This window comes from Rhododendron vialii, chromosome 2a, assembly GCF_030253575.1.
Source record: "Rhododendron vialii isolate Sample 1 chromosome 2a, ASM3025357v1".
Lineage (NCBI taxonomy): Eukaryota > Viridiplantae > Streptophyta > Magnoliopsida > Ericales > Ericaceae > Rhododendron > Rhododendron vialii.
The window spans coordinates 17,566,519-17,588,985 of record NC_080558.1 but is presented as its reverse complement, the minus strand read 5'-3'; the positions used below and the strand labels follow the sequence as shown (position 1 = coordinate 17,588,985).

The 22,467-nt window shown below is 40.3% G+C and overlaps 2 protein-coding genes across 3 annotated transcripts; one reads left to right on the top strand and one right to left on the bottom strand.

Annotated features, from left to right (window-relative positions):
- Positions 1 to 15,785: 15,785 nt before the first annotated feature.
- LOC131311461 (protein FAR1-RELATED SEQUENCE 9-like) lies at positions 15,786 to 17,717 on the top strand. The gene is made up of 2 exons (XM_058338947.1): positions 15,786 to 16,933; positions 17,008 to 17,717. Exons 1-2 carry the CDS (start codon positions 16,589 to 16,591, stop codon positions 17,080 to 17,082), a joined length of 420 nt encoding a protein of 139 aa, XP_058194930.1. The 5' UTR covers positions 15,786 to 16,588; the 3' UTR covers positions 17,083 to 17,717.
- A 1,113-nt stretch (positions 17,718 to 18,830) lies between these two features.
- On the bottom strand, positions 18,831 to 21,638 carry LOC131311506 (uncharacterized). 2 transcript variants are annotated; one of them, XM_058339004.1, is made up of 4 exons: positions 21,269 to 21,638; positions 20,732 to 20,942; positions 20,536 to 20,640; positions 19,934 to 20,444 (listed from the first exon to the last, which is right to left on the bottom strand). In XM_058339004.1, exons 2-4 carry the CDS (start codon positions 20,828 to 20,830, stop codon positions 20,307 to 20,309), a joined length of 342 nt encoding a protein of 113 aa, XP_058194987.1. In that variant the 5' UTR covers positions 20,831 to 20,942; positions 21,269 to 21,638; the 3' UTR covers positions 19,934 to 20,306. The 2 variants fall into 2 exon arrangements, 1 of the variants encoding a protein (XP_058194987.1); XR_009195496.1 differs by lacking the exons at positions 19,934 to 20,444; positions 20,536 to 20,640 and adding an exon at positions 18,831 to 19,018 and having other exon boundaries at positions 21,269 to 21,632.
- Between the last annotated feature and the right edge of the window lie 829 nt (positions 21,639 to 22,467).

Here is a 22,467-nt window from a genome sequence, read left to right as displayed (position 1 = left end):
CCACTACTCCGCCAGATCCTAAACTGGTATCGTCTCACCCCCATGCAAGTATCAACAAACGTCTTTAGGATGATAATGGGTGTAAATAGCTTTGAATAGGATTTTGGGGACCCAGTTAGGAATTTGAGATATTCAGTGGTGGTACAGTATTGTACTAAACCCTGAGTATAATACCTACTATTTCAAAGTTAGAAGGGCAGAAAAGCGTCTCGTGCTCAACCTGCCAGACTCCGCTCGGGATCATGAGATTGATTTCCTTTATGTCACTGGAGCCTTTGAGCCACTACGAGAGGATGGCCAAGTGCTAGGGCTCCATTGCCCCCACATATGGGGTTATCCACGTATGCTCTTGCTTTTTATCTTTTGCAATTTCTTCATTTACTGCTTTCTCGTAGCTTTCTATGTGCCTAATTTTGGTTTTATAACTCCAATCTTGCAGCTGAAAACGTTAACAAACGTCCTAGACGTGAGCCGAGCTACGTCCGAACAGAGGACATAAACAGGATCCTAAAATACACAGGAGAACCAGGTACCCGAACAGCTGGTCGGGGTCGAGACGCTGATATACTGCTGGGATACGACCCGTCGTACAGAGGTGTCATTGACAGGAGGCTTGCCCACCCCAGCACCAGTGCCGCTTCTACTTCAACTGCTCCTCAACCAAGGAGTCAAAGAGCCAACACTGGAGTAACAGTTGCCAGACAACCGGGTGAAGTCCCTATTTCAGAAGGAGTGCCGCTTCCCCGCTGGAGACTCCGAGGACCTTCTCAAAGACAGGTCATTCCACTTCAACCCGAACAGCCAATATTGAATCTTGACACCAGCCAATCGTCCTCTTCTGGATATTCTCCCTCTCCTCCAAACTCAACAAGTATGTCTCTCCAACCTTTAAATTTAAGCTCTCTGCTTACCATCTCATCCAGAGGGCGTGGTGCTGGCCGGGCAGCATCTTCTGGTCTTGCTCCCCCACCACCCCGTCGAACCAGGGGTGGTTCTGCTCGGTCTTCCTCTTCCCCTCGTGAAGCGGACACTTCCGTAGAGGCTAGTGATGTCCATAGAGACAAACGGCCTAGGTCCGAAGACCAAATTGGTGCTGCTTCTCAGGCAGATACTGAAACTCATCACCCTGTTGAACCAATTTCCCAAAACCTTCCCCAGACATGGACTCCTCCACTTACTAGGGGGGACCGTCCAGTTCACGTTAGGGACAGTGCTGGTTCATCTGAAACAGCACTTGCCCTAGCTCAAGGGCTGCTGCTCCCGGTCGATATGCAAAACGAGTCCGGATCTGCACTTGACAGACTCGTTTCCACTGGACTCGTCAGTGGTATCAAGGTAATATATCTTGATCTTTCCTTTCAGTTATTTGTGAGTTCTTATGTATATTTCGTATACTTCATATCACAAATTTGCTACACTCGTTACTTACTGTTCGGTGTGTTGCCAGTTTATTCAAAAAATGGTCACTTTGGGCAAAAAGTACCAAGAAGCTGAGACCGAAAGGATCAAGCTGCTAAATGACAACACACAGCTGCTTCGGACAGTTGCTCGTTTGGAAAGAGAGAGGGACAAAGCCAAAGTTGACTTTGAAGGAGCTAAGGGCAAGCTGGAGATTGTTGAGGAGGGCTTGAATCAGGCATTGTTGGAGATCAATAACACCAAAAAAGCCTCCTATGAAGAAGGGTACCAGAAGGGTTTTGACGCCACAACAACAAGCTACGTCGAACAGATGCCAGCTATACAAGACCAGATCTGGACTGCATGCTGGGAGGGATGTCTGACCAAGGTAGGGGTTGCTGAGGATTCACCCCTCTGGGTTGACAATGATCTGCCGAGCACCCTTTCTCAGAACATTCAGGAACCAGCAGGACATCCGGAGGACGACATCGAACAGCAAATTGAGGAATTTGCTAATGCTGAAGAAGACACACCCACAGGCGTGCACCCTGCTCAATCTCCTGCTCGGGCTTCGACCCTTGAGCCCATAAACTTGGAAGAGAATGTAGTTGAAGATGGTGCTGATACTGAGATCAACACTAACACTCCAGAGGTCCAGAATGTGGACTAAGCTGGTAAGTATATAAACTGTTGCCGGTCCTGCGTGACCATAAGCATATTTTGGCCCTGTGAGGCATCAGTACAATCAAATACTTTGTTTAACACAGGTATTCGGCCCTTCGTGGCATAACCTTATGTTTTGTTTCGGCTATCCTTGTGTTTGCATCTGTTCGGATGCAAATAGTTTTAATCTTAAGTATTTCGTACTTTGATCATTTTAATCATATATATTGCCTGTTTGCATAAGTATTTCGTACTTTTAGCAAATCTTACAAACATGATTATTTGTACTGAATCTAAGTTTCTCGTACTCAGATTCATTCTCTTCTCAGTGTCTCGTACTTTTTGACAAGTTTATTCGATACTTGTTTCGTAAATAAGTGTATTCATATTTGTTTAAGTGTCGCGTACTGAAAATATGTCAAGTGTTACGTATTTAAAATTGTTGCAACAGATTGTTTACAAACAATCGTTATCATGTTAAGTGTCACGTACTCAACCAAATTTAAGTTTCACGTACTTGAATTAGTGTGGCTTAACATATATTCGTTATGCTGTTAGCCACACCAATAAACTTTTACTAGTGTCTCATACTGTAAATTCCATACAAGTGTTTTCATACTCGTATTCGTTAAGTTTCACGTACTTAGAACATCACACAAGTGTTTCGTACTTGCGTTCTCACAAGTGTTTCGTACTTGCGTTTAGTTTTCAAAATCACACAAGTGTTTCATACGTTGTGTATTAAGTTTCACGTACTTTTAAATGTATACCCTGCTCCCCAATACGAATGAGGGAAACTAATCTCGTAGTTCGTATTTAAAACAAATACCAAGAACACAACAGTTATACTAAAAAAGTGACTTCATTCATAATCTGTAAAACTCAAGAGGGCGTTATGCGTACCCCGTGCAACGAGAACAACAAAACTTAGAACAAGAGAGTTTTATTCGTAACCCTCACACAATCACGATGTGCATAAAGAAAAATTTATTCATATAAAAAACTTTCTCAGATTATGGACATTCCAAGGTCTTGGCACTGGGTTCCCGTCCAAGTCTGCCAATCTGTAGGCCCCTATACCAACAACCTCGGTAACTCGATAGGGGCCTTTCCAATTGGCCCCCAACTTGCCTTCATTGGCCACCTTGGTGTTGCCGAGCACTTTTCGTAGTACGAGGTCCCCAACACCAAACTCTCGAGGGTGAACATGCTTGTTATAGCTCTTCATCAGCTGCTTCTGGTAGGAAGCCAGATGGACCAATGCCCTTTCTCTCCTCTCCTCGGCGAGATCAAGCTCGATTTCAAGAGCCTTGTCATTACCTCCACTATCTACCAACACGGTCCTATTGGTCGGCAGACCAGCTTCCAGAGGTATAACAGCCTCTGTTCCATAGGCCAATGAATAGGAGGTCTCTCCCGTAGACCTCCTAGGCGTTGTTCGGTGAGCCCACAACACTAAGGATAACTCGTCTGGCCACTTCCCTTTGGCTTTATCCAACCTCTTCTTGATCCCATCAAGGATAGTTTTATTAGACGCCTCCGCTTGCCCATTACTCTGAGGGTAGGCTGGGGTGGAATAATAATTTCGTATTCCATATTGAGCACAAAAAGCCTTGAATTTCTTCTGAAATTGGGATCCATTGTCTGTGATCAATGAGTAAGGGACCCCAAAGCGAGTGATGATGCTTTTCCACACGAACCTTTCTATCACAGGTTCAGTAATTTTGGCCAGTGGTTCTGCCTCAATCCACTTAGTAAAATAGTCAGTTGCCACAAGCAGGAATTTTCGATTCCCAGTTGCTTTGTGTAGTGGACCCACGATGTCCATCCCCCATTGGGCAAACGGCTAGGGACTTGTCAAAGGCACCAGATCCTCAGCGGGTGTCCGAATCATTGGTGAGAATTTTTGACATTTCTCACAAATCTTCACATACACCTTTGCATCTTCTTGCATGTGTGGCCACCAGTAGCCTTGAGTAATTGCTCGGTGGGCAATGGATCTCCCTCCAGCATGGCTCCCACATGTTCCCTCGTGGATTTCATGGAGAAACTTTTGCACCATCTCGGGATGTACACATAGTAAATATGGGCCTGTAAAGGATTTCCTGTATAACTTACCCTCTGGAGACAGCCAAAACTTGGCAGATTTAACCCTTATCTTGTGGGCCTCCTTTTTGTCAGAAGGGAGTATCTCGTCTCGTAAGAACTCCATGATTGGATCCATCCAACTTGGTCATTGGTTCACGTCCAAGACTAAGTCTTCACTCTTCCCAATGCTCGGCTTATTCAGATATTCGACTGACACCTTTCTTTTGAACTCGATTGGTACAGCTGCAGCCAACCAAGCTAAAGAATCTGCATGAGCATTCTATCCAGAACTAATTTGCTCAATATATACCCTCTCGAAGGTATCAAGCAAGCCTGCACGTAAGCCAACATCTTTTCATTTCTAGTTTCATACTCGCCGGACAGCTGATTCACCAGAAGCTGGGAATCACGATACACCCTAACCCGTTCTGCTTTAAGGGTTTTTGCACTCCTCAATCCAGCCAGGAGTGCCTTATATTCAGCTACATTATTCGTTGCACTGAATCCAAGCCGAACAGATAGTTCAATCAGAACTCCTTGAGGAGGTAACAGGACTACCCCAATTCCAGAACCAGTATTACATGCTGATCCGTCAACGAATAGCTTCCACTCCGTGGGATCCTGTTCGGCTGAAGGTTGATCCTTCATGGATGATGTCTCAGTCATCTGTTCCTTTCTCGTAGGAGGTAGGGGAGCCACAGTGGGTGAAAATTCTGCCACAAAATCAGCCAACACTTGGCCTTTGATTGCTGTGCGTGGCTGATATTCGAGTTCGTACTGGCTTAACTCCACGGACCATGTCGAGATCCTTCCCGAAAAGTCTGCCTTTCGTAGCAATGATTTTAATGGAAACTCAGTATAAACCACAACCTTATGGCTTTGGAAGTAGTGTGGCAATTTCCTTGTGGCTGTTCTAAGTGCCAGGACAAGTTTTTCTAAAGGCAGATATCTCGTTTCTGCATCCAACAATGTCTTGCTAACATAATAAATAGGGGTTTGTTCGATCCCCAAATCCCTCAACAGGACTGCACTTACTGCATGCTCGGAAACAGCTAAGTACAGAATTAAAGACTCACCTGGCTGTAGAGTTGACAACAGTGGGGGTTCGGCCAGGTACTTCTTCGGTCCTGGAAAGCTTGCTCACATTCTGCTCCCCATTCAAATCCCTCCCTCTTTTTTAACAGCTGAAAAAAGGGTCTGCACTTGTCACTTGACCTGCTGATGAATCTGTTAAGTGCTGCTGCCATTCCAGTCAGCCTCTGGACTTCCTTGGTAGTTTTGGGACTCTGTAGTCTCTGCAAGGCATCAATCTGATCGGGATTTGCCTCTATCCCTCTCATGGTTACCAAATGGCCCAGGAACTTTCCTGAACCAACTCCAAACGCACACTTTGAGGCGTTGAGTTTTAGTTTATACTTTCTTAGGATTTCGAACACTTCTTTTAAATCAGTAATATGCCCTCCTTTTTCTTGACTTTTTACCACCATATCATCTATGTAAACTTCCAAAGTTTTTCCAATGAGCTCCTTGAAAATAATTGTTGCAAGTCTTTGGTATGTAGCCCCAGCATTCTTCAGCCCAAACGGCATGACACTGTAGCAGTATAACCCTCGTGGTGTGATGAACGAAGTCTTCTCTTGATCAGGTTCAAACATAGCAATCTGATGATATCCTCGATATGCATCGAGAAAACTCATTCGCTCATAACCAGAGGTTGCATCAACCAATTGGTCAATCCTGGGCAAAGGAAAACTGTCCTTAGGGCACGCTTTGTTTAGGTCTGTGAAGTCCACACAGACACGCCACTTCCCATTCTTCTTCTTTACCACAACAGTGTTGGATAACCACTCTGGGTAATAGACTTCACGTATTGCCTTGGCCTCCAGTAAACGATCGAGCTCCTCAATCACTGCATCTACATGCTGCACGGCTGCTCTCTGTTTTTTCTGAATGATTGGCTTGTGCTGAGGGTCAATGTTTAAATGGTGACAAATCACATCTGCATCCACCCCGGGCATTTCCTCTGGCACCCATGCAAAAACATCAATATACTCCTTTAGAAATCCTATCGACTCAGCCTTTTCGTCTGCTGGTAGTGATTCCCCAATTAAAAAATATCTTTCAGGATCAGTCTCGTTGATCTGAATCTTCTCCAGGCCTTCAACCACTTTTTCAGCTGGGCTTCTTCCAACATCCTCGATGGTTGGTTGATCTGGTACCTCTAATGTATGAACATGGTGGACTTTTGGGGCTGTTTTGATGATGAAAATCAAACATTGCTGTGCCACCTGCTAGTTGCCTTTAAGGACTTCAATCCCATTTGATCCTGGGAATTTCACCATCTGGTGATAAGTCGAGGAGATTGCTCTCATCTTGTGCAACCATGTCCTCCTTATAATTGCGTTATCGGAAGAAGGGACATCGACCACTAAAAAGTCTGTTCTCAACACCACTGATCCAGCCCGAACAGGTAACGTTACCTTTCCAAGGGGCCAGACTGCTCCTGCATCGAACCCAATGAGAGGTGTTGTAGATTGTTCTAAGTCTATTTGGGCCAGCCCCAGCTTCTTGAATGCATCATAGTACAATACCTCTGTACAACTCCCCGAGTCCACTAGAATTCTCTCGATGTCATATTCCCCAACTCGTAGGGTTACGACTAATGCATCATTGTGGGGTATTTGGACTTCCCCCAAGTCATCATCAGTGAATGCTATGCTCTTGTTGCACACATCATTCTCTCATCCTCTTTTATTTCCCAATCGCATCATGTGCTGATCGTGCTTAACTTGCCTTTGCAACAGCCTAACCTCTTTTCTTGTGTAAGGTGTGGCCAACCCATGTATCATATGGATTATTCCTTTAGGGTTTTGCTCGTAACCCAGCTCCATAGCCTTCCCTTTCTCCTTAGGATCCTCTTGGATAAATTCCTTGAGATAGCCCCGAGAGACCAAATCATCAAGGTGCCTCTTGTACATCTCACAATCCTCGGTCATGTGGCCCCAATCTTTGTGGTAACTGCAGTGCTGATTCGTAGCACGTTTTGCATCCTTGTCTTCGCCTAGACTCGGGGGCCACTTGAAATATGGCTGATTCTTTATGCGATAAAGAATCCTGTATATTGGTTCCTTCCAAACCGTAGTGATAGAAAAGAAAGCTTTTGGGTCAGGAGCTTGCTTATCTTTGTACGGCTCTTTCTTAGCCTGCCCATATTCCCTTCTCTCTCTATAAGTCTTGGGCTCTGGCTTCTCCACCTTTTTAGCCGGCACCTTAGGCTGTTCGGCAACTGTCCTGCCATCCTCACGGAGTATGTCATCCTCCATTCTGGCATGTTGCTCTATTCGTTCCATCAATTTAGCCAAAGTGGCTACTGGATGTTTATTCAATGATCGGCGCAGCTCTCCCCGAACAGGCAAACCAGTCTTAAAGGTAGCAATTGCGTACTCCTCACTGCAACTTTCAATCTCGTTGAAAGTTTCCCAGTACTTTTTTGCATAATCCCTGATTTGCTCGTTCTCCTCCTGTTTCATGGTGGAAAGACTCTCAAAGGTCTTTGGGAGCCTTTCTGCTCGTCAAGAACCGAGCAGTGAATTCCTCGACCAATTGCCTCCACCCACGTATGGATCGTGGGGTCAGTTTATGAAACCAGGATAAGGCCACTTTGCCAAGACTGGAGGGAAACATCTTGCACAAGATGGAATCATCCCCTTCATGCATAAAAATAGCCTGTTGATAATGCTGTATGTGAGCCACGGGATCCGTATTTGTCTTGTAAAGTACGAATGCACCGTGCTTTCACTCTGCTCGGCAACCTAGCCTCCTGTAGCCTCTTTGTAAATGGGGAGGCCGCAATATTACTTAATGCCTTACGTGCTGCTTCACGTGCAGTCACTGTCCCATCCTCGAACTCCTTGGATTTGTGAGCCGCGGCTTTGGCCCAATCAGCATCAGGTCTCTCATACCTGTCTCGATGATGTTTCCTTGTTCCCTCCTCTTCGGGGGTGGAACTTCTGTCTCTGCTTCTCCCTTTTCGTGAAGAAGCCCTGATGTGCTTAATTTCTATGCAAGTTTCGGCATACTTTTGTTCTTAATTTTATGTTAGTTTGTGTTTAATTGTCTTTTTTATTAGAGTTTTTATTTACTTTATTTATTTTTGTTTAGGAATAAAAACATTGAAGGCTTGATGGGAATTGAGGAGGAAACCTTCCTTTTTGAATGAACAAAGATTGCCTTCTTCAAAAGAATAGGAAAGACTTGATCTTTTCTCGGATTTCCTAAAGTTCCCTTCCGTAATCGGAGCATATCTTTGGCTAGAGAAATCCAATAAGGGTGATCTTGGTGTCTACGGAAAGCTAAGAGAGAATCCTACAACTTTCGTGTTCAAGACTTTCCAAAAATCGAAGAATAATATGGTGAAAATTGGAGATCAAGTCAAAGGACGAAAATTGCCTAATTGAGAATCCTGTTTTGGGAAATAAAGATAGGTGTGTTTATAAGGAAGATAGAAGAGAAGTTGGGGTATGACCAGAGCTTGGAAGAAAAGAGTTTTTTTTACCATTCGAGAAGAATTAGAAGTTTGGGAAAAGGAAGAAGAAGACAAAGGCCGAATTGGAGTTTGTCGACAGATTTTCGATCTACATACAGTTTCCTTCTAAACTCTTCACTTTTTTTGTACAATTTTCATTAGGAATACCAGAAATATTATGGGTTGTTTTGATTCTATTATGAACTAATATCTATTGCTAAGGCTACGATGTAGCCTCTCCATGACAATTCCAAATCCTATTTTTATGTGATCATAATTTTATCAGTCCTTTTGAGTTTACATCATTGTGTTTAGTGCTCTCAATTATTTGGCCAATATTTGAGTGATGTGTTGTGCATGCTAATTCGAGAGATGATGCATGCAATTTAACTTCGTATGATGTATGCCATGAATTGAACGAAAGACAGGAATGTGCCAACGTGATTTGTGCAGCTTATATGAGAAATTTTGTTAATCTTAATGGGCTCAAATGCTCTTAAATCCGCATAGACATATCACGGATTATTGTATGTTGGGTGATTCTAATTCTACTCGAGAGAGGGTCTTAGAATAGTTAGAATTTCTCGCTGTCATATAGGACTATAATTGACTCGCATGGTTAGGATTTGGGATTGGATTGGTTAGGTGAGTTGGATGCCGTAGTATTTTTCTTTTTGAGTGAAAGCTTATTCTCTTTAAGTGTTCGGTCAAATCTTCAGTTGTTGAATTAACTTTTAGTTGTTTTTATTTTTCAAATCCAAAATCCATCACTTTTACTGATTCCAAATAATTTAGAACTAGAACAATTTAAATAGTTAATAGGTAAGTAGTCCTCGTGGGTTCGACATCTTTCTTTATCACTACATTACTTGTTACGATTTCGTACACTTGCGAATTTTCACAACAAGCCCTTCTCTCTTCTGTTCGGCTTTTACTTCTTCTTCCTCTTTTTCGTGGAGAAGCCTTATAACGCCCTATGACAGAACTTCTGCTTCTTCTTCTTCGTGAATGGGTCTGCTTATGGACTACCAGCGTCCTCCTTCCATCTCTTTGGGAATGCCTACGAGAGAGTCCAGAATCTTCTGGGTGCTCTCGTACCCGCTGCAACTCCTGTATCTCATACTCTCGTTTTTTAATTAAACGAGCATACTCCTCGATTTCCCTTCTCTTCTTATCAAGGACATCGTCATCATCGTGTATGCTCTTTGAACGGGTAACTGACTCTTCTCTTCGATGAGACTTACTCTTTCTCGTGGAGCCAGTAGCAGTTTTGTCTCCTTTTTCTTTGGAGCTCCCTCTGTCATGTCTACCAGTGGGCTTTCTCGGAGCGCCTGGTGGGAATTTATCTCTTCCCCCACCCAACTGGTCCTTCGGACTAAATGGAGTTGCTGGATCTTCTTCCATCATACTTATTCTGCAAAAGGGAACTCGTTCGTTTCCCATAGACGGCGCCAATTGTAGGGGGATGAAAACAATTGATGCTTTCTGATCAACTGGATAGCAACGGCTTTCTCGTGCCTCTTCACCGGAACCCTAATTCATCGTCGGAACCCTAATCTGCAAAATAGACCGGGGGTGAGCGCACCTCTGCCTCTCGTTGGCAAAGGCCCTCCGATGCCAAAGTTAGTATCACGTACTAGCAGTCAAACCCTAATTATCAGTAGGAAAGCAAGAATGCAGAGTATTGCGTACCTTTTACCTCTAGGCTTACTTTGTTTATATAGACATTCGGATGCTTGGCGCCCAAGCATCCCTATTGCCATAGGATTCCCAACTCGTATAGGAAACCCAAGATATCAAGGATTCTCGTTTCCTTTATCAGTTTAATAGAAAGGAGTCCTTTTAGGATTCTTTTTCCTTTACTGGCCGGACATCCCATTCTCATTGGGTATCTTTTCCAGATCCTATATTCCTAGGATCTTATTCCTTAACGGAATACCATAGTTTCTGGATTCTTCCAGAATGTTCCCCATCCTCCAACAGTTGATTGGAGTTCTTTCCTTGTTCGGCGACCTCATTGCCGAACAGACTACCTGGACCAAGGACTTCACATGTAACTTGGTCCAAACGTAATCAGAATGTCTCTTATCTGCCGAACAGATAGTTTACACCAGTGACTTGTCATGTCATTGGCCTTTATTTAGCCGAACAGATTGCATGGACCAAGGACTTCCCATATCATTGTTCCATATCGCTGTTCTTCATACTGCCCGGCGATAAGTCCAGTCGTATTCACCACGTGCTCCCAAACATCACGTGTTCGGCAACTAAATGTATGTGCTCAGGAATACCTCCCTACAAACTTAACTCTAATATCTAAACCATTGTACAAAAGACCATAATACTAGTAGTCCCCAAACCCCTTATTTATAATAGGTACAAAAACGGGAACAACATAGTTAACCAATGTGAGACAAAATATTCAAGGCATTCCCAACAATTCTCCACCTTGACTTGAATGCCCTCGAACTCAACACTATAGGCAATCCTCTCATTCAATCGCACATCTCCCCAAAAGCCCCCTAACGGGGCCGCACCCCCACGGGGCAATCACCAACGGCACAAACGAGCAAGGCTCAAGCACACCTGCTTGACCTTGTAAACGCGACACAGAAAACCCAGCCGCACATGCCTCCAAATTGAGCATCTATCTTCCAATGGGCACTTCCCACCCAACTCATCCCTCTTGGATACACACGAAGATTTGCTCAAACTCCACATAGAGTTAATTACTGACTCCACCACGGAGTGAAAAACTCAACACTGAGTCAAAAACTCAACACTGAGTCAACCTCGAATTCACCGATGAAAAACCCAAAGATGTAGCACCCACAATCATACTACCATCAAGCACACAGAGGTTATTCGATTTTCGACCCTTCATTAAAACACGAGCACCGTTCAAAACCCTCAAGACTCCACCTTCAACGGTATGCTTCCAACCCAAAGAGTCAAGAGTACCCAAAGAGATAAGGTTCATCTTCAAATCTGGTATATATCGTGTCACGCCCTCGATTTTCAACATAAATAATAATCGTTTACAATAAATAAAATCATTACTGAAGTACCAATAATACCCAAAAGACATATCTTTTCCCGTTCTCAAGTCACATTCAAAAGTTACAATTCTGGCTCGAATCTCAAGTTATACAAATGCCAGAATAATATTACAGTTTTCATTAATCCTTCTCCCGATTACTATTTTCATTTCAAAAGCAAATTAAATTCCTCTTTTGTACCTTCGAGACATATGGTCAACAAGTACGAGATGCACGCCAAGCTAACTTCCCTGCTTTTTTACCTGAAAATGATAGGTTGAGCTACACTAGCCCAGTAGAAAAATTTATACTCAAGCGATATGTAAATGCGATGAAACATGCAATCAGAGTGAATGAGTTTCAATAAAAGGACACGAGATGCAAGAGAGGTTACCAAAATGAACAGACGACTAGACTTCGGGATTTCGGACATCTTAGAGATAATCCTAACCATCAACACGTCAACTAGAAGCAGCATTAAAACTCACATCAGTCAAACAAATAACAACAATAGTTCAACCATCTCATAACTTTTCGAATGAATGCCGCAAACCACTTCCTCATTTCATACCATTCACCATAGAGCTTTATTTCATAAAACTTTCCTTTTTGATTCCAAAACAATTTAGAGAAAACTCAAGACCATCACAGGTCAAGCTCCGTTGATTCGAGCTTGAATGCCGGAGTCCGTTGATTTGTGCCCAAATATCGGATCCATTGATTCGCTCAAGAATACCGGAGGATTTTTAGTAAAAATTCTCTTTTCAAAATCCAAAATCTTTTCTTTAATAAAACCTTGATAGAATCAACCATTTATTCTCTTTTTCGACAACCACGATCCCAAGCAACAAACAATCCAAACTTCAACATAAACTTCTAAAATCAATCAAAATTATCTTCATCCTTGAAAGACATTCAAATGTGTTACCATCCCTTGCGTGACAGTGAATTCTCTCCACCTGGGTTTCCGCATTACCACACCTTGCGTTGCGGGCCCTTTAGAATCCTCGCATTACCACACCTTGCGTTGCTGGGCCCTTTATTCAAATTCTCAATTCAAGCATACACACATATAAACAATCGTTCAATATACAAGCAGGCAACATCTCCCAAATTCACATTGTAATACAAACTCGTAAACATGTCACATCGTACATCGATTATTACCTTAAGTTCACATTATTTCTCTAAGTCTATCACGACGTTCTTCTCTACATATCGAAATCACAATTGACTTCTCGACACACCACCCGCTAGGTTCTAAACGACAATCTTATAGAATGAATGCCAAAGGAATCTAGGGAACTTAACACGACAAAGCGCGAGGATACAAGTCACAATACTACCCCTCGGATCACTAGACAAGCTCATGTCTACTCACAACACACATCACTTTATCCCTTATAGCCCACGGTACTCCTATCAACATTACGGTACATTCCCTAACCAACGTCGTTGATATTATGCTCTAATGAGTGCCAAGAAACAAGGTTGAACAATGGTTCATTAGTACATAAACAATCATGCTCAAGAGTGACTTAAACGTATTCCAATTATATAGGAAATCATGACACGGAACGAGAACAACCTTCGGAATAGTCACAGACATTTGCAGACTGACACACCTCTACTCAAATGCTCATAACTTTCTGTCTACTACGAGATTTAAGGTTATTCTGGTGGCAAATGAAAGCTGACTTCAAGACCTTTGAATTGATATAAAGTTTGCATGAAACGGACATCGGACGAAGAAGTTATGGCCGTTTGAAGTTGGGCTGAAATTCAAAAAGCGAGCAGAATTTCCAGAGAAGGGAGGGATCGATCCCTCCTCTATTGGGGATCGATCCCCAAGGTAAAAAGTCCAGATTTAGTCCAGATTTGAATGAGGGATCGATCCCTCATGCTTGGGGATCGATCCCTAGGCGATTTTGGGCAATTTTCTGCAGATTTTGACAGCTTTTCAAATGAACGAAGTAGGACAATCAAAGCTCGATTAAAGCACGAAATCAACTCATAAACACATAGAATGAGTAAGAAATCCCTACCTCAAGGTTAGAAACTTCAAACACGAGATCAACGATCGAGCCCTAGCTTCCAAAGCTCCAAAATTCTCCAAGATCTTCCCTCCGAGCCTCACCCAACACAATACGAGCCCGAGGTTGCGTTCTAGAGATGAAATATAGATGGATCCTTGAGGTTTTTGTGAGATGGAGTGAAGTTTTTGGGTGAGAGAATGAGAGAGAGTGAGAGAGCCGGAGGGAGAGGGAGAGCCGAGAGAGAGACATGAGGAGAGAGATATTTTTGGGTTTTCTATCCTCTACACACCCACACAATCCTTATATACTAGCACACAATTCAATTTCACTCACACTCCCTCAATTTTACAATCCTATCATTTGGGTCCCAAATCAAATAATTAAACTCATAATTTTCTACATTTATCCAATACTGTAGCATTTATAAAACCTTTAAACCATTTTCATAAAATACGAGTCTCTACATGTCGAACACCAAACAACGTCCTCACAAACCCATCATGCATTCTGACTTTAACTGTTCCGATCCCAACAATTCTACAGGGTATATTATTCCCCTTAAGAACTGTACCACAGCTGACCGATTCATAAGTATCGAACCAATTCTTATTCGGACACATGTGGTAAGAACAACCGGAGTCCAGAATCCATTCGGTATTCGAACAGACATCACTGACACTCACAAAAAGAACTATAAGTGAATCGTCAGAATCCTCTTCAACAATACTAGCAGCAACATTCTCTTCAAAATTGTCCTTATTTTTCAACCTAGGACAATTTCTCACCATGTACCCGTATTTCCTACAGTAAAAGCACTTTACTTCCTGATTTGTGGACGAGAGCCAGAAATCCCTCTACTACCATTATCCCTCTCAAAAGGTCTTCCTTGCTCCACCAAACCATTAGCATAAACCTCGCTTTCACCGGATACTTTTTTCATTAATTCCTTTGAATATAAACTAGATTTAACATCCTCCATGGAAATCTTATCTCTCCCGTAAAGTAGGGTTGTAACAAAATGCTCATAAGACGCGGGCAAAAAACATAACACAATAAGGGCTTGATTTTCATCATCAATCACAACATCAATATTTTTTAAGTCCATAATAATTCGATTTAACTATCTAGATGGTCTTTTACGGGCATACCTTCCCTCAAACGAAACATATAAAAGTGTTGCTTCAAATACAACCGGTTGGTAAGAGACTTCGATATATAGATGCTTTCCAACTTCAACCAAATACCGGCAGCCGTATCCTCCTCCCATAAATCGAACTAAGCGCCTTCACATCGAGATCCTTAAGCACACTATCCTGGATATCAATAGGCTTTTTCGATTTCCCTAACAAAGTCTTGTGTAATCCTTGTTGAACAAGCAAAGTCTTCATCTTAATACGCCATAAACTAAAGCTAGTGCTCTACCCATCGAACTTCGCAATTTCAAAACGAGTCGCTATTGAAACGATCACCAATTGCACAATACGCAGCGGAAAATAAAAGTCTCGGATTGAAACCCGGAGCTCTGATACCAATTTGTTGTGCTGAACACGAAATTGAGAATATAACAAATCAACAAGCAATAAACAATAACACAAGGATATACGTGGTTTCGCTCAAGCAGAAAGCAAGAACGTACTCCACAGGACAAAGAGCAAGAGGATTCATTATAAACAGGGAGAGGACACAAAGAGCCTGGCTATACCCGTAACTCTACTTGAAGCACCAAATAGATATCTAGGGACAAATTTCTGGTGGAACTCAAAAGGGAGACACAAACCCTTGGTGGAACCCTAAGAGAAACAAAACCCTAATATCTAAACCCTTGAACAAAAGATCATAAAACTAGTAGCCCCCAAACCCTTTATTTATAATAGAGTACAAAAATGGGAACAACATAATTAACCAATGTGGGACAAAATATTCAAGACATTCCCAACAAGAGAGATTGTGAGTAAGTTTGTAATTGAACAATCACAAGCTTTGCTCTCCGAAAAGTACATTATTACTTAGAGGACATACAATAATAACTCCTGCTCAAAAAAATCTCATTGATGTGCTAAATAAAGTCGATGTAGCTCTGAGGAAGATAATGTGTATGTTGAAACATGACTTTGGTGCTGATTCTCAAATTGGTTGTGCGATTATAGATGTTCAAAATTATTTGGGGATTAAAAGAAGAAGGCTCTTAAGAGAAGGTGATGCACAACGAATGTGTAACTATTTTATAAAGTGTCAATCGGAAAGTCCAGGATTTGTTTATGCAATCTAGGTGGATGAGAACAATTGCATGGGGAATTATTTTTGGGCCGATACCAGATCAAGGTTGGCGTGTAAGTACTTCGGAGATGTTGTGACATTTGACACAACATATTTAACGAATCGCTATGGCATGCCTTTTTTTACCTTTTACAAGAGTCAACCACCACCACCAATCAATTATGTTTGGATGTGCATAACTTGTGAATGAAACAGCTGAATCTTATGTATGGTTATTGTAAACTTGGGTTGAGGCAATGTGCAGACACACGCCATCTGTTAGTACAGATGATGACAAAGCCATGGCTAAGGTAATTGCACAGGTACTACCCCACACTACTCATAGGTTGTGCATGTGGCATATCTTGCAAAGGGTTCCCAAACATTTTCAATAAACACCCATCTTTTTAAGGGGATTTTTTTATCATTGCATCCATGACACAGTAACCATTGAAGAGTTTGAAATGGAATGAGAACATTTGGTATGCAAATATGAGTTTGGGGAGAATGAGTGGGTCAAAGATACATACATTCGGCGTGAGAAATGGATTCCAGCTTACTTACGAATAAGGTTTTGTGCAGGGATGTCGACAACACAAAGGAGTGAGAGCATGAACAAATTTTTCAAAGATTTTGTACATTCTAGTATGTTGGTTAGTGATTTTGTTTACCAATATGAGAAAACATTGGACAAAAGATATCAAAGCCAGAAGGAAAAAGATGTGGAAACAAGAACCATAAAGGCAATTTTAAAGACAGGTTACAAAATAGAGGCAGAGGTGGCAAAGGTTTATACAAGAAAAATTTTTAAATTCTTTCAAGAGGAATTTTTCTCATGTCAAAAGCAGCAAGTATCTAAATATCATGAAGAAGGAGGGAGCGAGATCTATAAGGTGGTGCCAAATGGGAATGAAAGTCCAACATATGAGGTAGCTCTTGATGTGATGAAAACAAAAGCAGCTTGTTCATTCCGTAAATTTGAGTGTTTTGGAATTCTTTGTAGGCACATTCTTGTCCTCTACAAAAGCAATCGGGCCATACAAAAACTACTTGCCCTCTACAAAAGCAAGCATTGTAAGTAATGATGATTTTATATTACTTGATATTCTATCTTAATGTAATTCTAAACTCAATTTTTTTTTTCAATTATGATCAAGTCTAATTCAGAAAAGGGGTCGCGGACAATTCTTATGTACCTACCTACCCTAATTTTCAAGAGGTATAGTGTTTTTTTCCAAGTTGTTTGATATATATGTTTTTAAGTGTGGTTGTCTTATTTTCTTTTTTTATTTGTAACATAGTCTTGTTTTTTTTCTACCTTGTCCTCATTGAGGCTTCACTGCCAACATTTTCACAAGGATCTACATTTACGGTATGAACTGAATTTTTATAAAATATGAAACACATTTTTGTTACACTTTTTGTGAAACGTATAATTCTAACTCTGTTGTCTCTTACTTATACAGAATATATTTGATGATGCAGACCACCCAAAATTGGAATAGAACATTGAGAGAATAGAAGAAAGGAAAACCTCATTTTGTATGGTTTAGGATAACTTTTCAGATGAGAGAGTTTGAACAGTTAGATGTTAATTGGTTTCGGACGTGGTTGAAGCTGCTAGTTGTATTATCTGTAAAGCTGCAATTTTTGTGATCTAATTCTCTCGTCATTATTCTGAGGTGGTATAGAATTTTGGTGAAATTCAGTTTACTGTTAGAATTTGATATGCGAAATTGAAAACAAAAATTTCTCTGAAAGACAAAATTGGAGTGTGAAAATCATTATTCAAATTAATTTTGAAACTTTAAACTGTTCTTTTTTATCTTGAGATAAAGATTTTAAACTGGCCTTATAATACTAAAAAATTAAGTGCTCTAATTTTCAATTCGTTTGAACCGGTGCGGAGATTCACTACAAGAAATCAAGCCTTTCGCGAGGAAGCATATTCCTCGCTAAATGCAATATTTTGCTTGCAAAAGAGTTTTTGCGAGGAAATTTAATTCATTGTCCGTTCCTCGCGAATGGGAAGTCTTCGATTCTTTTTTGTGACAAAAATAATTTTCCCCGTCAAAAAGTTAATTTTTGCAAGGAAATTTGGTTCGTTGCTACTGAGTTAACCATTTTGCGAGGAAATTGATTTGACGCTGATGTAAAAAAAATTAGTCGCTATAAGTATTATGTTCCTCACCAATTATGCATGTTAAGCGACAAAAGCATTTCCTCGCAAAACGGTGTACTCAATAGCAACGACCCAAATTTTCTTGCAAAATATACATGTTTAGCGACAAAGCATTTTCTCACAAAATGGTGTACTCAATAGCAACGATCCAAATTTCCTCGCAAAATATACATGTTTAGCGACAAAGCATTTCCTCGCAAAATGGTGTACTCAATAGCAATGACCCAAATTTTCTCGCAAAATATACATGGTTAGCAACAAAGCATTTTCTCACAAAATTGTGTACTCAATAGCAACAACCAAAATTTCCTCGCAAAATATACATTTTTAGCGACATAACATTTCCTCACAAAATGGTGCACTCAGTGGCAACAAACCAAATTCCCTTGCAAACAATTGACTCTTTGGCTTGGAAATAAGTTTCGTCCCATAACAGGGAATATATTTTGCAAGGAAACTCATCCTCGCAAATAACTCTTTTTGCTTCGTGTCATACAATAATCTGCTATATAATTCAAATAGCACAATCCATCAAACTCAAAGTTAGTAGGAACATTAAAACAATTTCACAAATGTCATAACCTGGTACCTCAATTCCCAAAATATGATATCATGTATCAAGTATCTTTACAAAAACCACAATGAAGTATTATATTATGTATTGTTAAGTACCAAAAACTAATTGCATCCTTCCAATATCCTTCTTCCATCTAGAAGTCCCAAAAAAACAAAAGGCAAGAAGCGCCTTTGTCCTCCAAACATCATTGGTTTTCCATCTAGTACTCCATTGCATCTTCATCCACCAAACGATCACCATCATTTGTTGAACAATCTTCATAAATGTAACACAATGAAAAGGTTTACAAACTCTAGTCTTGGATTACCATTTGATTACAATATATCGTCATTGCTAAACATGATCCCAACTAACTTAGCACAAAGATATGATGTGATCAATCAAGCCCACAAAAAATCAAACCACAATTATTAGAATTGACTAGCATTGTCTACCAACCCAAGTCAGGGGATTGAACTTATGCAGTAGAAGTTTCAAGGTATATCATCTAAATACAAGACATATTATGAAAAGTTACCAGCATCCTCTTGTTATTTTAAGTATGTGATTTTACGGTTATGAAAGCAATAAAAGGGTTTAGAATTTCTAAACTAACTCGTAACAGATTATGTCTCTGGATAATTCCCAGTTTCAGCAATTAGGACTCATATTCCAACATTTTGATTCACATTTTTAGCTACTAAACCTAATTTCCAGTATGTAACAATAGTTTCTACACTGGAAACATCATTCCAGCAGTTATACCCAAATTTCCTGCAACTGAAACTCTGTTTCTAATATTCAAAGACCTAAGTTTGTCAATTCATCTTCAGTCTTAGCATATATAAGGCAGAAATTAAATGTTATAAATGTTGTATCAAGGCTGAATATCACCTCTGTAATTGCTAAAATTAAGTGCCAACACAAGGATTACAATATGCTTATCCAAAAACAAACAGAAAAAGGACACCTACACAGGAAGTTATCACCGTCATATAGTTATAGGATATGAAAATTTTCGCACAGGAAACAAAGTATCTATAAAAGTTAAAAAAAAAACATACATCTGCCTAACAGTGGATGATTAGAAAATTCAGAAAAATACATCTCCATATAGCATTTGTACAAAATTTGTAACTTCATTCACTACGTGGAAACTCCACGAGTAATACTCCTTGAGTAAACCAAAAACCATATGATACAAACCTAAGTCTCAGTCTACTATGCGATGTTATTAGATGTTCAACTATAGCGCAAATAAAACTATGTCGTTACTATTTTTTTGCCCAACTACAAGTCTGTAAAAGTAAAAATAAAAAAAGCGAGGAATAGATACTCACTAGCATCATTGGAAGGCATGTTGTGACCATTTTGCTGTAACAAGAAATTTAATTGGGATTGCATATGAGCCATGGTTTTTGCTAGTTGCTCTATATTTTTATGAGCCTGTGCTACTTCAACTAGAGCCTCTTCACACTACTTCTGCGCTGCTGTAGTTTCTTCTCTAGCCTCTTCAACATCTCTTATAAGTTGTGCCCGAGAAGTTTGGCCAGATTTGGTTAAGCTAGGCTTGGGACCATGTCCTAAACCACGTAGGTATGTATCCTGGTTTGGGTCCAAAGACTGTACATGAGAGCTCCTCATCTGTCAAAGGAACAGATCCATTTGCCATCGCTTGATCCTGAACATCTTTTAACTTTTTCTACAAATATCACAGTAAATTATGCCTTGACAATGAAAACAAATTTTTCTAGAAGATAAAACTAATACATTATGAGATGTTTTTCACTTACATATACGGTTTCTGAACCATCTGTCCAACATTTTCTCTTTTTGCTGTAATGAGTCTTCTTCCAAGTCTCAGAAAGGTCAGGATTTATGCCATTGTTTTTCTTTTTCTGGTGAATTAGGTTTGTGAAAAAAAAATCACATACTTTTTTTTGTACTCAACAAATGTTGAAACCTGTAAGGAAATAATAGAGGACATACCAAATGATTTTTGACCTTGTAGAAAGCCTTTGATCCAGCAACATGGTGATTCTTGGGCTTAGATCGACTATCCTTGTAATTGTCACATTCTTCTTGCATTTTCAATAACCAATTAGGAGTACCACAATATCTATATGTTAGAATTTATAGTAAGAGTTTGGGTCGTGAAGATATTACCAAATCTTAACTATAGCGAATTAGTACTACAAAGCTCTTATAGGTGATTACACCCTTACTTTTGACCTATACCAAACAGGATTAAGTGAATACCTAAAATAGTGGTCATTTTATTTCTATCTTTCCATACATAACCGAAGAAAGGAAAAGATTCTGCAAGAAAGGTACTGTTCTTCGCTCGATATGATTCACCCGATACCTGGTATTGGATCAAAGGCATAAGAGAACTTCCCATGCCCTATCTTAGTTGAGAGTCACGGGGGAAAATCTATTTTATGGTAGAGACACTTATGACCTCGCCCTTTATGATCGACCTGCGGTAATGATTCCTCTGGCATTACGACCTTTACCACACCGTACCTGATAGTCTTTGTCTTGCCATAAGTTAGACAAATATCCCCAATCTGCCCCCTCTATGTGTGCAGGGCAATCGACAGCTCATTTCTCGAACTTCTTCTTAAGGCGGGATCGGTTATCACAGTATCGTTTACCCATACTTTATAGTATAGCTTTGTCTACATAAGTTACTTCATGAAATCAAAATTTTCCTATTTGTCCCACAAATTCATCCAGTCAAATGCATATATAGAGACAACAAATTCGATGTCAAGTAAAACGATTCACATTATCTTTCTTATGTGCGTTATTTTTCATTAAACTATCAAAACTACGTTAGAATGCTACTAATACTTACACGAATGCGTGCAATACACATTTCCTTTGCATCTTGGAGCACCGCCTTCCAGCATTTTTCCTATAAATGAGCAAATTGCCGAACAATAATACCTAAGTACTCTATGGTGTACCTAGTCAAGTCAACCTCATTGTCACTCATTGGTTGTCCCAGCATTTAGAAAATCCCAATTTAACCTTCTCTCCACGCCTTCAAATTTTTGCTAGCCCTTTAGTTCTCCCACATACTTGCTTAGTTACAGACGCATCTTCTAAAATATGGAAATATAGATTTGTATGAAACTGCATTGTATAAATTGTAAGTGAAAAATGCATTCTTTAACAAGTACCAAGTGTCAAGGATTCATTTGATTGCTCAGACTCAGATATTTGCAGAGCGACATATGAGTTTTGCTCTGGATCATTATTTGTTGTAGATTGCATAGCAGGAATAATCGCTGATCTTGTAGTCACACCATTATTTGGCGTAAATTGCACAGCAGGAGTAAGCACTAATCTTTTACTCACACCATGAGGAGTGATTCCATGACCTATCATTCCACGACCTCCTTGTCCTCTTTGTCCTCCACTTCTCGTAGACATCTTTGCGTATATATAAGACGAAAAAAAATAAGAATAGACCAACCATTAAATACATCCAAGATGCGCAAAATCAGTAATACCTAATTGTTGTCTAATACAATCCCACGCAAAGAAAAAGGGCTGAACTTGAAAGCATCCAACTGAAAATATTATGATAATTTATTCTCGTGAATGTGAAGTAAATAGAGTTTAGAGATTGTATGAGTGCTAGTTTTAGTTGTAGTCAGCCAATTGGTTAATTAGTTGAAGTCTTTGTAGGAAGCATGCATATTGAAACAAGAAAT

What these genes read in the sequence shown, in the direction of transcription:
- LOC131311461 (XM_058338947.1), top strand. Translation starts at nt 16,589, where the DNA reads ATGTCGACAACACAAAGGAGTGAGAGCATGAACAAATTTTTCAAAGAT. An exon ending in ATGAAAGTCCAACATATGAG is followed by an intron (nt 16,934 to 17,007) that starts GTAGCTCTTGAT and finishes AATTCTTTGTAG; the next exon opens with GCACATTCTTGTCCTCTACA.
- LOC131311506 (XM_058339004.1), bottom strand. Translation starts at nt 20,830, where the DNA reads ATGCAAGAAGAATGTGACAATTACAAGGATAGTCGATCTAAGCCCAAG. An exon ending in ACAAGGTCAAAAATCATTTG is followed by an intron (nt 20,641 to 20,731) that starts GTATGTCCTCTA and finishes CTAATTCACCAG; the next exon opens with AAAAAGAAAAACAATGGCAT. An exon ending in ATGGTTCAGAAACCGTATAT is followed by an intron (nt 20,445 to 20,535) that starts GTAAGTGAAAAA and finishes TGATATTTGTAG; the next exon opens with AAAAAGTTAAAAGATGTTCA.